Source organism: Ascidiella aspersa, chromosome 4, assembly GCF_963924565.1.
Source record: "Ascidiella aspersa chromosome 4, kaAscAspe10.2, whole genome shotgun sequence".
NCBI classification, from domain to species: domain Eukaryota; kingdom Metazoa; phylum Chordata; class Ascidiacea; order Phlebobranchia; family Ascidiidae; genus Ascidiella; species Ascidiella aspersa.
Genome location: NC_139450.1, coordinates 2,584,787 through 2,602,840, shown reverse-complemented (window position 1 = coordinate 2,602,840; position 18,054 = coordinate 2,584,787). Strand labels below are relative to the sequence as shown.

At 36.2% G+C, this 18,054-nt stretch overlaps 2 protein-coding genes and 1 pseudogene across 2 annotated transcripts; 1 reads left to right on the top strand and 2 right to left on the bottom strand.

Moving 5' to 3' along the window:
- Positions 1-8: 8 nt before the first annotated feature.
- On the bottom strand, positions 9-1,747 carry LOC146146636 (ras-related protein Rab-34-like). Its single transcript, XM_083387772.1, has one exon. The coding sequence runs from the start codon at positions 1,668-1,670 to the stop codon at positions 870-872; it is 801 nt and encodes a 266-aa protein (XP_083243898.1). The 5' UTR covers positions 1,671-1,747; the 3' UTR covers positions 9-869.
- A 1,797-nt stretch (positions 1,748-3,544) lies between these two features.
- Positions 3,545-4,345, bottom strand: LOC146146635 (ras-related protein Rab-34 pseudogene; annotated as a pseudogene).
- Positions 4,346-8,367: 4,022 nt separating this feature from the next.
- On the top strand, positions 8,368-16,326 carry LOC146146634 (serine/threonine-protein kinase haspin-like). The gene is made up of 9 exons (XM_083386931.1): positions 8,368-8,484; positions 8,917-9,050; positions 9,509-10,025; positions 10,344-10,544; positions 11,134-11,261; positions 11,772-11,955; positions 13,034-13,250; positions 14,302-14,486; positions 16,095-16,326. The coding sequence occupies exons 1-9, from the start codon at positions 8,368-8,370 to the stop codon at positions 16,221-16,223; spliced, it is 1,812 nt and encodes a 603-aa protein (XP_083243057.1). The 3' UTR covers positions 16,224-16,326.
- The last annotated feature ends 1,728 nt before the right edge of the window (positions 16,327-18,054 follow it).

Below are 18,054 nucleotides of genomic sequence, written 5' to 3'. Positions count from 1 at the left end.
TGTGTCAGCTAACGAAGCAAATTCACAATGACGTTAAGGGCGCAATTGTCCAGTCTGCATGCCAAGAAAACAGCCACAAAAAAACGTTCTTACACCAAAGCCAAGAACAATGCGAACTAGGGATGCCTGAGTATTATTTTGGAACAAAAAGCGATGCCAAGTGGTAGAATCAGTACTCGTTTATTACTAAGGTGGTATCATTACTGATCCTTTACCAAGTTAATCTAAGCATTTCAGTTATGATATGCTTTTTAAATGACTTAAGAAGTTTTTTTTTAATAGCATTACAAAATCAAAGGTATATAAAGCAGTGAAAATATTACTTGTGCAGGTTTAAATTGTTAATTTTTGTCACTTTGACCATATTAATTGTTTCACTTGTTATTAGTATTAGAATAAAATATGATCAGCGATCCTATTGCTAACAAATACACAAGTTTACACAAATTGCTAATGGAATTGTTTAGGAATGTTATTGGCAACAATTGGGCAAGTAGTGTGATATGCAGACTGGAATTAGAGCAGCATATTATTACCTATGTAATTCTATTTATAGAGCAATTAAACGGATAAAAAAGCACTTTAAAAGGAACAAACTGTAAAACAAATGTGTAACAAGGCATAGAAATACATGTAACATGATTTTAGTACCATTGGGTAAGCAAAGAAAATAAGGAAAATATAGCTATATATATTGAATGGCAAAAGCACATATATGAATAACATAAAGTTAAAACACTTGAAAAAAAAAATTTCAAATTAGTACAGTACAAAAAATCCACACGACATATCAGTAAAATATAAATTGAAAAATGGATAATAATATTGAATGATGTTGAAATGGTGCCCTCAAAATTAGTTAAGGGTATTTACGATTTGCAGCAGTTCTTACTCTGCTTGTATTCGCTCTGACTACTCCGGTCATTGATGTTAAACGAACTTGACGTTTCCATTTTCTGACTGACTGGCTGACGTTTGGTTAGGTCGTGCATGGCCGCACTCTCAAAGGACAAAGCTGCGATTCTGGCAAACAAGTCCTTGACATTTTCGCCAGTTTTGGCCGACACCCCCCAGAACTCTGCATTCATCGATTTTGCGACCTTGATGGCTTCGCGCTCGACGTCTTTAAAAGCGAGTGGAGACAAAAGATCCATTTTGGTTCCGACAAGAAAAGTCATCAGTGAACTGCCGCGATTTTCTTTCTGCGCAGCCTCCAGCCATTTCTTGGCGTTGGCAAGACTCTGGATCTCCGAGACGTCGAACACGACAGCTACGACTTGCGCCCCTCGGTAGTACGCGGCGGCGATGCATTGGAATCGTTCCTGTCCAGCAGTGTCCCACATCTGAAGCGTAAAAGGCTGATTGAGGATCTCAAACCTTTCCACCTCGAAATCGACGCCGATTGTTGCTTTGTAATCACGGTCGAATGATTTTCGGCAGAAACGGTGAACCAGGCAGGTTTTTCCGACCGCCATATCGCCTATAATGATCATTTTGCATATTTTTAGGCTCACCGCAGTAGCGCGGTCGGCCAGACATGATTGACGGACCCTCGGGTCAAAATTAAACTTTTCGTCGATTCGCGCAGCCTTCGTGTAACATTGCGGGAAATTTGTGATGATTCGGTCTTGGTGCACTTGAATAACCCTTGCTTTTATACTGGAGTCCATTTTATGGAACAAAAACGCTTCCCTACTTCGAAACTAACTAGACATGCACAAAACCTCTTCAAACAAACTGTGTTGTTTTATTTCAACGTTATATTATTCCTGAAAAGAGTTTACTTTCAGTTCCTTTTTACAGTGAGTTGAATTTCCCAAAATATTTATAAATGGCGTTGCTTCGCTTGATAGCGCTACTGAGATTATTTATTTATTAACCTATATAGTAGTGTTTTATTTTTAAGGTTTATTTGTTTCTGCTTTTCTAAAAGTGCTAAACAATACCGTAATAAATAGTTAGATAAGTTTGTACTTAGATTTGCGAATTGTAAATCCGGTATTAAAGAAATCTATTCGAGGAAAAATCTATTCTTTTTTAAGTAAAGTCTTTTAAAAGTAATTCAAATACATGTAATTAGCAATATTGGGCCTATTACCTATTACTTGCTAGATGTTAATTCGATTAAAGTAGGACAATTTAACAGTCTCAAAAGCCCCTAGATTTTTTAGAATTATAACATACAATCCATATTTTATTAGCGGGAATTCAAATGGGAAATTTAGCATTTTACAACTAGGCTTACGTTAAATAATTCCGTAGAAAAAATTATAGCCTTAAATATGTAACTAATGTTATAACAAAAAAGTGGCTATTTGCCCAGCAACCGCGTATCGAGTTTGCATTACAGTGAACAAAAACTGTAGCCTATTTAACTTTAGTGTTGGACCAGGTTAGAATGTAAGGCGCAGTTTTGCGCTCAAAAGCGCAAAACTTCCGTTGCGCTAACGGTTTTCAGTATAGTGCTTTATTTTCAGCTGTGCATATTTTTAAAATAACATTTTTACAGCCGCGCAAATTTTGGCAGAAATGTTATCAGCCCCACAATTTTAAACTGCAAAATCGTCTCCTCTGCGCAAAATGTGTATGTATCTTTATTGGTATGAACCAATGTTGCAAACAATTGTTTAACAAGGGATTACACTGCTATATAAGTAGACTCAAAACAGAATTATAGCGGGAAAAATCACAAAAATAATTGTGACCTCATAAAAGGCTTCAAACTCGGACACATGACTCGAGTAAAACTACCAGAGTCCCGAGTCTGTGTGTGCCACAATAGAATAATATTTATTGCAAATGAACAAACAGCAATCAGTAACCTACTTATACAGGTAGGCTACTATACGTTCAATAAGTAACCTCGTAGCGTACGCGATCAGAACTCCACGAGTGAACAGTTTATGAGACTGCATCACTTAAATACCTTGTACCAGATGGCTGTAATTAAAATTCATGACAAAACGCTTAATCACGATACAAAAATACAGGAAACTCTGAACAATTGACTAAGCGATTCCAGCATCTTGCTAACATTTTGATAAAAACGTAGAGGCTGGCGTGACGACGTCACAACCCGTCAGACTGTTTCAATTTAATGACCGGGGTTTGAACCCGGTCATATGGAGCAATTCCACTTCGTCCAACGTGCGCATGCAAAGTAGCATATTTCTAAACTAATATGGCTACAAACTGTAAACTGTGAAGGTGGAATAGCATATAATGGAAAATTTTATAAACATGTATCGTGGCCAGGGCTGCGGAGTCGGTTAAAAATAATCCGAGTCTAACTCCCGAGTCCGACTCCGGCCAAAATACATGTAACTTGATTTTAGTACCATTGGGTCCGTACAAAAGTAAGGAAAATGTATCTACATATATTGAATGGCAAAAAAAAACATAGTTATATGAAAAACATACAGCTACACTTGAAAAATCAAATTTTAAATTAGTAGGGTACAAAAAATCCACACGATATATCAGTAAAACATGAATTGAAAAATATAGAATAATACTGTGTGATAATGAAGCGGCTTCCTTAAAATTAATTGAGGGTACATTTGCAGCATTTATTTTTCTCCTTGTATTCCTCCTGACTGGGTTGGGAGTTGATGCTAACCGAACTTGACGATTCTATTATCTGACTGACAGGTTGACGTTGCGTGATGACCGCACTCTCGAACGACAAAGCTGCAACCCTGGTGATAAATTCCTCTACGTTTTCGCCAGTTTTGGCCGACACCCCCCAGAACTCTGCGTTCATCGAATTTGCGATTTTAATGGCTTCGAGCTCAATCTCTTTAAAAGCAAGCGGAACCAAAAGATCCATTTTGGTTCCGACAAGGAACGTTATCATCGAGCTGTCGGGGTTTTCTTTCTCCACGGCCTCCAACCATTTCTTGGCGTTGGCAAGACTTTGTATCTCCGAGACGTCGAACACGACAGCTACAACTTTCGCACTTCGGAGGTACGTGGTGACGAGGCATTGGAATCGTTCGTGTCCAGCCGTGTCCCATATCTCAAGCGTAAATGGCTGATTCAGAATCACGAATCTTTCAATCTCGAAATCGACGCCGATAGTCGCTTTGCAACTTTTGTTGAACAATCTTTGACCGTAACGGCAAAGAAGACTGGTTTTTCCGACCGCCATATCGCCGACAAGGACCATTTTGCATATTTCCAGGTTCTCCGCAGTAGCTCGGTCCTCCAGACAACATTCAAGGACCCTGGAGTCGAACTTATTCTTTTCGTCGATTCGCGCAGCCTTCGTATAACATTGGGGAAATTTATTAATGATTCGGCTTCGGTGCACTTGAATATCTCCTGCCTTTATACCGGAGAACATTGTAAAAAAAATCAAACGTTTCCCTAATTTTGAATTAAATTTGACATGTACAAAACCTGTTTAAACAAAAATTGTTATTCAAGTCCTATTCTTTTTGCGACATTATTACCTAATCTGTTTTTATATGTTTTTGACTTTTTTGATAATTATATTTTAATTTGCTATGTATACGTATTTTGCTTCACCTATAGGAACTGACGATGCCGGTATAGGCGAAATATATATTACTGAAAATATGTCTGATTTTGTTTTTACTCAGGAGTTAAACTTTAGGTTTTCTTGAAAATACGCGTCAGCGAAACAGTGATCGACAAACAGAAACATTATTTTGGATTCCGTAAAGATACGCTGTAGCGGCATACTAAAAATAAGTTATTCTTGAATATATTTGTTTACCCAAGGTTTCGACTAACTATTCAGAAAGTCTTCATTAGGGAATGACCCACATGGCCAACAAGACGCAAAGTAAAATGACACAAATAGAAAGAAAAAAGCAGATAAAATGAGCGAAACAACGTCAAAAAATGCAAAGCGATAAGACAACGCACAACTCAGTCCTAAAAAGAAGTTCGTTCATCTTTGGATTAGGCCAATCATTAGAACATTGCAAGTTAACTACTTTGCCGCAACGTTCATTCCAAGAAAAATGACAGCGAGTTGGCATAAGACAGTCGAAGATCACGAACTTTCCTCCATTTGTTATCGAAGAACATTGTGCAACAAGGGCACTTGGTCAGTTGTTCGCAATAAACAAGTAAAACAAGCGCTGCTAATCATTTGAAGACAAGGCAATGGAACAATGCAAATCGCAATTCGTTGTTGGATCTGTTTTAGAGTATTGTTTTAACCTTTAAATTGCTAAGGTAAATGTCGATCTATCTTACAATTTTTTTCGTTTTAACACCGATCAAGAGATCTGTTAATTAATGTTTTTAAACATGATTGCAAAACGTATAGGTATAACTGCTAAAAATGCGCATAGAGTTTTAAATTGGATTACAGCGCTAAAACTTGTAAATATTGATTTATTTTGTTGTGCACGAAATTATTTTGTTTTAACTTTTCCAAATTATTTTAAACATTTTGGTAAAGTCTGAATCCTAACTCGCACAACGCGTATAGTTAGGCAAAGTAGGACAAAACACGAGACGTAACGGTACCTCGTAAAAAGCGTAATGATTTATCCACGCGCGAAACATATGCTTTAATTCGTGCAAGTCCAAACACGAATTTAGCTGGGCACAAGCCTATTAACTGCCTTTGTTTAAAGCAAAAGTGAAAAGGCAGTACAATTTAGAAACGTGTTTTCATTTACCGGTACTGCGTTTGTTTGGAAGTAACTCAAACGAAATGTGATATTTAAAATAAAATTAAACAAATAACTGCCTTTCTTTTGTTTCGTTTTTCAAAAGTTTCCATTGAATTGTACGGTTTTGTACGACTGAACTTGACGAACAACAGAGCGAGATGTACAGCAGTTCCTGTTGAACTTCGAAATTCGCACAGATTTTTCTACTTGATGTAACATGTGCCAACTTAAACTCGTGATTTCGTTGTGTTATGTCCACGTGGTTCATTTTAAATCACAAATCATTTTTGGCTGCCATAAATAATATGTAGTGACTAGTGTCATATTCGTGTTTGTTAGCCTACTATTTTTCGAAACTAGGTTTTTATAACCAACTTTATAACGCGACTCAAGGCAGTCCTCGTCGTCACCATAAAATATTAATAGTAACACGGAAGATGTTATTTACCTCCCGTTAACATCTAAACGACATGGCCAAGCGATGTGTACAAAAGGGTCGACAAAACAAGCGAATGTAACTGAACTGGACAAATGGCTCAACTCACTCAACTAACATAATGTAAAAAATACGCTAGTTCTGTAAGTTAATTGCCGTTCTGTTGTTATTCAATAACCTATACCTGGTGTGGCTGAGCTATTGAAACACGCAACCTTAACAACTAGAGTCGGATCAATGAAAGTGAAACAAGTTTCAGCCCCTATAAAACCAGTTAAGCCCCACAACCCCCTTTTATAGTTTAATTCCATTTCCTTATTGCTGTGAGTTGAGTTTCCAAAAAAAATTATTAATGGCGTTGCTTCGCTAGATAGGATTAATTATTTATTTATTAACCTAAAATGAGTTTGGTTGTTGTGCTTCTATTTTTAAAGTTTGTTTGTTTCTGTTTTTATAGAAATGCTAAACAATACCGTAGTAAAGGTATAACTAAGTTTGCACAACGTATATTTGTAAATTGGGCGCTGGTCTAGAATCCAACCGCATTTTCGTCCGGGGGTTTATACTGCCAACATTGTTTGGGTTAGGCAAAGAGATTTAACCCAGATTTTGTTGAAATCTCTGTGGGTTAGGGTACGAGTTAGCGTTTGTGTTCGGGTGGATCAAGTATTATTATTATTACATTTGTTAACCCATATTTATTTGTTCTTTGCAATTTCTAAAACCCACAAACACTTATTTTTCCACTGCAAAAAACAGTGGTAGAATTTTAGACCAGCGCCGTAAATTCTAATAGCGGTTTTAAAGTCTTTCAAAAGTAATCCAAAATCATGTAATTAGTAATATTCGACCTATTGCCAGGAAAAATTTCACGAAATGTTAATTCGACCAAAGTTAGCAAATTTAACATTTGTCGAAAGCCCCTAGAATTTTTAAAATTATAACATGGAAGCGATATTTTATTTAGCGGGAATTCAAATGGGGAATTTACCAAATGTTCAAATTTCGTTTTTGTTGTTGATAAATTCTAATTTTGTGCAGAGCAAAGTAGAACAACTATGTAAAATTTTTCCGGAGCTTATAACTTAAAATATGTAACTAATGTTATAACAAAGAAGTGTCTATTTGGGCGCTGGTCTAGAATCCTACCACAACGTTGAAATAAATATTAAGCAATGCATAATATGTGGGTTGGGTGTCGGTTAGTGTTTGGGTGTGGGTAGGTCAAGTAATATTGTTTAACACTATTACTGGACTCACCCAAACCCAAACGCTAACCGGCACCCTAACCCAAATAATGTTCGTTGTGGTAGGATTCTAGACGAGCGCCTCTATTTGCCCAGCAACCGTGTTTCGAGTTTTGTATTACAGTTTACAGTGAATAAAAATTGTATTTAACTTTAGTGCTATGAAGTAAGGCGCAGTTGCCCGCTCAAACGCGCAAAACTTCGGTCGCGCTTTTTCATATACTTTTTTCATTATAGTGCTTCATTTTTAGCCGTACAAATTTTGGCAGAAATTTTGGAATAAGTATAATAATAATACTTGACCCACCCAAACGCTAACTCTCACCCTAACCCAAATATGGTTAGCAAAATAAACCCCCGGACAAAAGTGTTGTGGAATTATAGACCAGGGCCGAAATTTTATTACAGCCGTGTAATTTTCAGCTGCAAAATCGTCACCCCAATGCAAAATGCAAAGTTTGCAATCTGGCTGTTGGATTCTGAATCTGTTACACAGCTGTTGAAATAAATTTTATAGTATTTTTAAATTAAAATAGACGAAGTAGTACTGAGTCTAATAGCCACTTAGTTTTTTGTCTTTGCGTTATAAAAGTAAAAACATACTGTAAATTTTATATTATTGTATCACATTGTAAACCCTAAAGCCAAAACCAATAATAGGATATTCTTGTGTTATACCAATAATACTTTGGTTTAGCATTAAAGTAGTATAAAAAATGATGAAATCCTATGCCAAACTTAAGCGGTATGTCGCCAGAAAGGCCTTTTTTAGTATAACACTGTGAAATTTGATGCCAAATAATGTAACTTGCATAGTAATAGGAAGCATTCAACCACAAAGATCTTGGGAAAAAGCAGTGCAATGCAATCGGCCCTGGGTTGAGTAATAAAACACTGCAAATTCCACATTAGTACACAAAGTGCCATGAAATGAAAACTTGCATTAATCCAGTATGTTTTTCAGGTTGCATAGCATAGATATAAAAAAACAAAACTGTCCATGAACACTTAATATACATTTCTTTGGAAAATGAAGAAGGCAAAAAAGCCAAAGGTAAAACCTTTGAGCAAAGTTGGTAAACGTTCAGTTGGACTAAACAAATCAGTTTCGACTTATGGAAAGAGCACAATACGTATTCTTAACCAGGTAATCTTTATATTAAGTGTACAATTGGTATTGATTAATTTTCTGTCTAAGTTTTCTATACTGATTTCTTGCAATGTCAAAATTTCTTAGTGCAGTTTTTTTTTTTTCAAAAATCCTAGGTGTGCAACAGAAAGTTTAAAACTGTGCAATGAAGATTTGTTCAAAAAATGTAAAACAACAAGCACAAACATGATTTATAAGTCTTAAGCATTCATAGTCTTGTAAACAAGTGAGGCTTACCATGCACAACTATGTTAAACTGAAAAAGAAAGCCAGATTAAATTATTGGTAAAACATTAGGTAGGAAGAAATATACACAGACATCATGCTGACATTTTGGCGAGTTACGATTGGAAGACACTCACCCGACTGGCTAAGTGGAACTTTAATTCAGTATTAACCCTAAACTTAGATATTTTTGTTTTTCTACAGGCAAATAAAGATTGGCTGGAAATTCAACCAAAAGAAAATCTTTTGAAAAAGGGAATTTTCTCCGACTCTGATGACAGTTTTGCCAGCTTTCAAAATGTAGAACTTGTAAAGAAGAAAACTGTGCACTTAAAAAAGTGGGTTTGTCATTGGTGCAAATTTTTATTGTTTATGTATTTTTGTTGGCCTGAACCAGTGTTGTAAACAAGTCATTGTGTCAGTCCAAATGTAGTCTATTAAAATTTAAAAAACTAATGTCATTTTCCATACCAAAGCATTAGTTGTTCAAGTCAACTCCAAGCCAAGTCATTGATATAAAAATAAATGTTAAACTTTTTCAAAAACTTGTCTGATTTTTAACAATAACTCTGTTTAACGAAAACACTTCATTAAAGTTATTTGACCAAACAAACTTTAATCCAGGTCAATCAATTTGTCCAAAAGACTTAAGTCAAGCCAATTAATTTAAGAACACTTACTTAAGTGCACTTTGGTCATGTCAAGTTATTGACTGAAGTCATAACAACACTGAGTCTGAACCATTCCCTATTTTTTAGTCTAAATTTTCTTTAATTTATATTTTGGTGTTTTAAAGAGATGTAAGGAAATCACCAGTGGTAAAGAAGGTTTTTCCGATAAAATCTCCAACCAAAGAAAATGAGGATCCTAAGCTTGAAAGCTTTAGTTCGTCGGGAGAAAGCAACATTATCAAGACGTCCATCATTGAACCGTGGATTGCAGTTAATCAGTCGAAAGCCAAAAACATAACTCGTGGCCGCAGACGACGTCCCGACTACAAAGTTACAAACGGATTGTCAACATTTTCGTTCAGCGAGCATCAGCAACTAAACGCTGAAATTTCATTTGGGAGTTCAATTCTTAATTGTCACAACGAGATATTGAACGACTCTTTGCACCTGACCAACACTGATAAGGCAAATGACCTTGTCCAATCGACACCTATGAATTGCAAGCGGCGATCTTTTATCTTCACCCCCGCCTCGCTAAACAAACATATCTTGTTAAAAAGCTGGGGAACCCCGATTTTTGGCATGACTACAAGGCAACAGGCAGGAAATTTGGAGATGAAGCAATTTCACCTGAGCTTTGAGGTAACTTGAATATGATTAATCCATTAAAAACATGACAACAATGGGCTGTGTGATGTCATAGTCAAATAATAAAATGGTATATTTTGATACTTGGTTAACTTGTAGTTTATTTAGTTCTGAGCAAAATGTGGACTTGTAGAAAGAGACTGTTTAATGGTAGATTTGCACGTGGTGATTTGGTCAGTCCTCAATAAAGTTATTTCTGGAAATTGGGACTTATAATAATTTTTAGTCATAAAAAAATTAATTTTTTTTTTTTTTATACAACTTTATTTGAAATTATTCTTTTGTTTTAGCAATGTGAAATTACTATTTTAGAAAGCCCTCTCGCCTAAAAAACTTTCTACTGATGTGGGTTTAAGTTGGAAGGAGCGAGTTTTGGTGCAGTGCAACCAAACGGAGCCTTGTCAGTTTGAAGATGTGTTTCTATCCAGAAAAGCATTGGTAAAAATTGGGGAAGGCGTTTACGGAGAAGTGTACAGAAGTAGGTCGAAAAAAGGAGATCCTCTTGCCATCAAGGTTAGCTATTTTGTTATTTAATTTCTACTGACTGACATGTTGGCAATTTAACTATTGTGCAAAAACATAGCTTCTTCAAAAGGACAAAACATTTTTTTTGTAGGTAACGTATTTAAAGGGGGTTTATATTTGCAATATCTGTCTATTTAAGAAGCCTTGAAAAAAGGTAAAACAAATCTTGCCTTTTCTAGCTGTTGGACCAGTTTTCAGCTTCTGGTGTAAAATATGCACGTTTAACTTTTTTTAAACTTTTGTTTTTAATAGATAGAAATCGCTCTTCTGGTGTAAACGAAGTATAAACCGACGTTTCGGAAGCAGAAGCAGAAAACGAGAGTGCGTTAGGTTTATATTTCGTTTACACCAGAAGAGCGATTTCTATCTATTGATATGTTGCCTGGTGGAGCTAACTCTATTTTGTTTTTAATGTTTGTGATTAACTTGCTCTCTAGAGTAATTAGTAATTATTACATTATGTTAACTTGTTCTGTCAAACTTATACAGGAAACAACCCATAAGAGAATACTTTATAGTTATTTTCTTATTTTAACAATATGTTTATGTTAATTGTTTTATTCTCATTGTCAACAAGGTTATACCGATTGAGGGAGAAACCGTGTTGAACGGAGAAAAACAGAAAAGTTTTCAAGAAATTCTTCCGGAAATTGTCAACTCCATTGAACTTTCAAACCTTGAGAAAGGCTTCATTAAATTGCACAGGTAATCATTGTTTTTTTACTGAAATATCAGGTTTAACTTTATAGACAAAATATCTTCTTTTTTTTCACATAATTGTGTCAAAGATTGATTGGCATTTAATTAAAATTTCCACTCGCCAGTCGAGCGAGTGTCAACCAATTAGAATTCGCCTGGAAAATTATCACATTCTAAAAAATGCTGGCGACCAAAATATTTTTTTACATTTTATGTGCTATCTGGAAACAATTTAAGAATTTTAAAATTTAGTAAACATAAAACAAATAATTCAATTAGGTGTAATTATTATTTAAGTGCTGTTTTTTTTTTTTGCGGGGTGATGACTCACTAACTCACTATATATTTCCCAGTGCTCTGCAACCTTTTGTCACTTGTGGCACAAGGCTTCTAAATGGCATTAGGAAAAAAAACTTACTTGAACTCTCTCTCTCTCTATATATATATTTATTATTTCGAAATGTGAGAAAAAAATTTAAAACTTTAATTAGACCTATATTCATTTTTTCACATTAGTGTGCGCCTGGTTCAAGGGAAATACCCGGACTTCCTGCTGGCCGCCTGGGACGAGTTCGACCTGGCCAAGGGGTCTGAGAACGACCGGCCCGAATTGTGCCAAGAAGACCAGCTTTATGTTGTGCTTCTGTTCGCTGATGGTGGTTCTGATGTTGAACACTACACCTTTACACACGCTGGACAGGTAACTGCTTGTGTTAGTAGCAGGGAGTCATACCGTTTGACTTTTCCGGTTCAGGTTCAAAAATTTTTTTAGAATTCGATTCAGTTCCGGTTCGACCATCGTTATTTCAAAACTGGTTCGTAAAGTTCCGGTTCGGATACACTAAAAGTTGCGTTAAATCCAAAAATGTGGGTCAATAAATGTATAGAGAATAATCTTTGAATTCTAAGTCATTTAAGCTAAGTTACATGACGTATTAAAAAAACAGCAACTCGAACATGGCGTAACTTATCTCTGTAAAATACAAGTTGTGATGTCATGCTGAAGTAAACCGCTTTTGTTTACGGGTTCAGGTTCAGTTAAGGTTCATGTTCTTTTAAATTATTCAGTTCAGTTCCGGTTCGGGTCCTTAAAATCTTGCAAAAAACGGTTCAGGTTCAATTACGGTTCGAAAAAAATGACCCTAAACCAGTTCATGAAATTCCGGTTTGGTTCCGGCTCGACTCCCTGGTTAGTAGTGGTTCTTCCACTTAAATAGTCACGGTCCTAGGTAATTTTTGGGCCTAGGGTAGGCTAGCGATTACGGATGTCCAATAATATCGGATCGGACCCGATACCAAGTGGTGGTATCGGTGCTGATCCGACACCAAATTTGAGTAAAGGAGTTCTATTCATGATTTGCTACCCAATGCAGTGATTTTTACCTTGAAAGGCAAAATTATCAAAAAAAAAATTATATTAACTGAAAGATAACTAAGCTAACGCTGAACAAATTTATGACATATCAACCGGTAACAAAATACCTTTAAATGTTTCAATTTTACCTATTTCGCTAGTTTGACCATAGTGATGACGTCTTGCGGTCTAATCCACATACAAATAAGTACATCATTAGTGGCTCTATACGTGGGTATCCAACCTGTAATGAATATGTCCGGGCATTTGCCTTTTCCAAAATTGTAGCCCTAGACGAGAGATACCTGTATTAAATTTTGTCCTCAAGCAGATGTAGCTAGCGACCTTTTCGTTTGCAAAAAAAGCTTTCAATACAAAACCGCCTTTTTAAGTGAACCTGTCATTTAGTCGTGTTTACTTTCAGGCCTTATCGGTTGTCCAGCAAACCGTTTGCGCGCTGGCCCAGGCCGAAGAATCGTTGCAGTTTGAGCACAGGGACCTTCACTGGGGAAACATTCTGGTGAAGAAAGACCCGGCGCTGAAAAGCGAGAGCTTCTCCCTCGACGGAACGTCACACAGCGTCAATTTGAGGGGACTCGGCGTCAACATTATCGACTTTACGCTTTCCAGGATGACAAAAGGTGCTGGATTTTGGAATCAGATTTAAAAAATCTGTAAAATACTACGTTTAGGGCGGTGGTTCTCACCTCTTATGGTTTGTACCTCCTTTTACAGGCTCCTAACAGATAGTGAGTCGGTAACATTTTAAACGTTTCGTGTAAATATCTTTATTTTAACACCAGATGTCAGATGGTGAAAATTCCATTTTTTTAACATCTCACGAATGAAGAATTATTCGAAACGTTCAAAATGCTACCTACTTCTGTAATGGCTTTGATATTCTTACTACGTCCAACTAAAACCTCCACCATTATGCTCCCAAGGTTTAAAAAAACTACGATAGACCTTGTTTATGGCAGTGGTTCTCACCTCTTATCGTTTCTGCCCCCTTCACGGGCTCCTAACAAATTGTCCGCCCTGCCGATGTTTCCCAAAATGCATTACAACCCAGCGATTGTTATTACTAAATATTCTTCCAATCGGTCTTATTTGTCGGTATCCATATACTCCCAGTGTTATTATCTGTTTCTTTGCCTTAATTGGCAAAAGCGGATGTGACCCGAAGTTGCGTGTCATTAGTTGGGCATCTTGCGGTTTAAAAGATAGGTATTTCCTTGTACGTTAAATATATCATTGAAATTACCTAAAGTTTTGAACGTTTTGACCCTGGGGACAAAATTTTGTTATTCAACTTGTATAAATGAATCCACCATCCATAAATATATCAGGTTTTTATTTCATTTTTTTCAACTCTACAAAAACCAAAATCGAAAAAAAAACAATGCTTTTGCTCCCCTAAAAAACATCCCTGTGTTCGGGTCACAAAAAAACACTTTAGTATTGGTCTCTAACAATTGTAAAAAATTTATCTTCTAACTCCGTTTTCTTTCCTGTCAAAAATGTGCCACAAAAAATTGATTGGAAAAAAAAATAATAATTCTGCCAAAAACAAAATAGGTCCAAATTGTGTTTCTTGCTACATAATAAAGACTCAGTGTCTTAGACTGTTTTTCTTATTTTCCTTGTCTTAATTTAGATGTTCCAACTTAGCTAACAGTTAATTTCCTGCAGATGAACTCACACTATACCAGGATTTATCGGAAGACGAGTCTCTATTTGTCGGAGATGCAGAAGTTGATTATCAGTTCGAAGTTTACCGTTTGATGCGATCTGAAACCAACGATAATTGGTCGCTCTTCCGACCAAAAACCAACGTCTTTTGGGTCCATTACTTGCTCGATAAGTTTTTAAATGAGGTGAGATATAAAACTTAAGTTTCTTTTGGTTTAATAAAGCACTAACTCCAGTCCATATAAATGCCAATCTCGTTTTTGTTGGATGTATTTTTTTATATGCAACCCTATATTGAAACAATAGCATAAAACAGTGTGTTCAAAAGGGTGAAAGTAGAATAATTTAATTACCAGAACGATGAAAATGAAAATTTTATTTGACGTGACGTTACAAAGTTACGTCATAACGTGCTGTCATTAAGTAATAACCTTAAAAGACACACAGTTAGTTTATTTTGTTAATGTTTAAGGTTGCAGAGGAGTTATACTTTCAATACAAAAGCATCAACGAGGTTATTGATTCGCGTGAAGCGAAAATATATCATTTAAGTTGTCAAAACTGACATTTTGAAGGTTGTGCTTAGACCCACGGCGCTTTCGGGAACTATTCTACAAATAGGCTTAGACATTCTACAAACAAATAACGAAGTTTCGCACGAAATGAAATAAATTTTTGTTTAAATTACTTGTGTACAACACAATGAAAGATACACGCACCTATGTGTGCTAACTCAGTAGGTAGAGCGACGGTCCCGGTATGACCGAAGGTCGTGAGTTCGAACCTCACTGCAGGCTAGTTGTTTTTCTAGCCTGCCTTGGTTTCATCATTAATTGACAAATTTGGTGACTCTGCGATGGCTTTCGGTGTACTATTGTTTACAACACATGGTACTCTCTATCGTTGGTTGATATAGGGCAGGGATGGCGAACCACTGTCCCCACGACACATTTTTAGTGACCCACTTGTCTTTAAAATACCGAAATGTTATCAAGGATTTTCAGTAAAGGATAAATCTAAAAAAACATATATTGGTTAAATAGCACTATGCTGTTTAAATCAGGGCTGCCTAATATGTGCAAAAGTGTCTTAGGGGTGATGAGTAGGCCTATATTAACTGCACTTCAACAAATGCGTGCAGAAAAGCAGACAACTAAAAACATTTTCGCTGTAAAACGTAAAGGGTGGCGAGCCCTGGCAATAACACTTAAAACGACGCAGCAGCAAAGCTTCGCGTAAAATTAGCATATAGTTAAATATATGAACCACTTGTGCATTTTGTAAGGATTAAAGTCGGATTTGTGACCCGCGATATCAAAAGGTTCGCCATCCCTGCTATAGGGCTAGGTTACAGTATATAACCATGTGTATTCAATAGCTAAGTTAAACTGTAGTTTTTAGCCGGGAGTATATAAGGGGCCATATTTGTTTCTATGACAAATAGGTTAGTTGTTGCCTCGTGCATTAGTATTGAGATACTGTTATACATAATTTATACCAGCCATTTCAATAGGTGGCGGCTATTTAGCGTAAATTAAATCGTACAGTTTCGAAACATAAATATTTATCGTGTTTAGATCTACAAATGTTTAGTGAATGCGAAGCCAGTTCACTTTGCCTCATTGTTGAGGGACGCCGTGTACATAAAGTGACTATATACCTTTAGTTAGCTTACGTAGTTAAATTAGGCAAACAAAATTCGGTTTAGAGGGAGGAACGTATCCACGTGCCTCCCTAAATTCCCCCGTGTTTGATGGTTGTGCTTGACATTTGATACCAATGTTTAAACACAGGTTAAATACAAGCAGAGGAGTGCCAAGCTTCATAAATCGTCGATCGTGAAATTACGAAAGTTCCACCAAAGCGTGCTCACATTTCAGTCATGTCGGGAAATTTTTAATAAAAGTTCTTTTTTCAGCTGACCAAAAACTGCAGGCAGCTTGCAAACCAACTAAATCCGAATTTTAAACTACCTCGTTAATAGTTAAAAATAAGTCTAGGCCAGTGGTTTCCAAACTTTTTGTTCTCGCGACCTCTTTTAAGTTTTTGATAAGTTGCGTGACCCCAATTGTATGTTACATAGACCAGAGTTAATAAAAAACACATTTCGAAATTGGCAAAATTCGAATTGTGTAAAAATCTAGACGGTTTTATCAAAATTGGCTAAAATGTTCGGATTTAAATATGCACAAAAGGTAAAGTTAAGGTTTGAGGGTCCTTTCATTTTTATTCGACATTGTTTGACTGAAGCTGCGCCTGATTCAATAATTGTGTAATGGGACTTATTTATTATAAAAAAAAATTTGACATAAACTATTGGGACCTTTAAGTTGGAACCACTGATTCAGGCGTATTAGTTTTTATGTTGAAAATCAATGTGTCTGCCGATTTTCGTATTTGTTTTATACTTTTGCACGCAATTTTTTGATATTCTTCACCGTATTTTGCATTATAGATATATTGAATACAAAAATGTCGTTCTTATTTAGTGAAATTGATACTAGACAATATTTTGTTTTGTATTTTTTGTTAAATTTGTAAATTGAGTTTCCAATTTTTTCAGTTTGTTTTCAGCATTTGCAATAAATTCTTTCTTGCCAAGATTAGTTATTCTGGTGAACCAGATCAGTCCAATTTACACGATGTTAATTAAGTTACTAAAACAATTGTTATGTGCACCATTTTACATGTAAAATATTAACTATTTTAAACAAATTCTTCCTTTCAAAAGATTGGGTGTAATGGTTGCTGATGTATATCAATTTTCGGAAAACCTCGGTTTTGCGTTTTTGCAAACCGTCTCTACAAGACAAAAAAGTTTTTGTCTTTTCGTAAGTACAACAGGCAATTGTCAAAAACTGGAATAACCTATCAGACCCTTGTAACGGACAACCTAGGAACATTGCATCATTTTGTATTTTGCTTTTTATTGAGTAGCCAAGGGTTATCAAGCTTTTTTCGAGGCCTGAAAATCGCGGGCCGGCTATAATTTTGTTTGGTCGAACTTTATTATCTATTATGATTAAACGAGGTTTACATAAGTAACTGTGCACTGCAGTAAGTCTTAAATGAATAGTCGTTCAGTTCAAACTTTAATTGCGCCCGACAAAATTTCAACTGTGCTTCTCCATCATTAAGGAATATGCCACGGTTCGGTAAAAGTAACTCCGCGGACTTGATCTGTCCCGCGGGCTCTAGTTTGGTTGCCTACGTTCTAGGCCAGTGTTTCCTTACCTTTTTAGCGCTCGTACCCTCGTACCCCCTGTCTACAATGGCAGATGAAAGTACGGTAAATAAAATTATAATAATAGGCATTAGACTCAGTGTATTTATAACTTACGTGTTGAATGAATGCATTAAAAACAGTCTTGTAAGTTCAACAATATTCACAACGCACAAACAATACTAATGGCTTTTTTGTTGTTTATTTTCGAAAATGATACTCATTCTTCACAAATATGCCTATAGAGTGCATAACTTCACACTGCATGTCGTACCCCCTGCTTTGGTGCTTCGTACCACTGGTTAAGAACGCTTGTTCTAGGCCAATACAGGTTTACAGCTTCCTTTAGCCTAGGCTAGACCAGATCTCTTGAGTACGTTTGAAAGAACTCGAGTCCGACTCCGGAGAAAGTATAGTCAAGTTCAATTTGTGGTTGTGGTTAATAAGGTCAGACGGTTACGGTATGGCGTGACGTCATAAAACGATTAAACTTGAAAACACCTGTTGTTTTCTCGCAAACTTGTCCCAAT

Excerpts from the sequence above, each read along its gene's own strand:
- LOC146146636 (XM_083387772.1), bottom strand. The coding sequence starts at position 1,670 with ATGGACTCCAGTATAAAAGCAAGGGTTATTCAAGTGCACCAAGACCGA.
- LOC146146634 (XM_083386931.1), top strand. The coding sequence starts at position 8,368 with ATGAAGAAGGCAAAAAAGCCAAAGGTAAAACCTTTGAGCAAAGTTGGT. Across the intron at positions 13,251-14,301 it reads GCTTTCCAGGATGACAAAAG|ATGAACTCACACTATACCAG; the intron begins GTGCTGGATTTT and ends AATTTCCTGCAG. Across the intron at positions 14,487-16,094 it reads TCGATAAGTTTTTAAATGAG|GTTAAATACAAGCAGAGGAG; the intron begins GTGAGATATAAA and ends GTTTAAACACAG.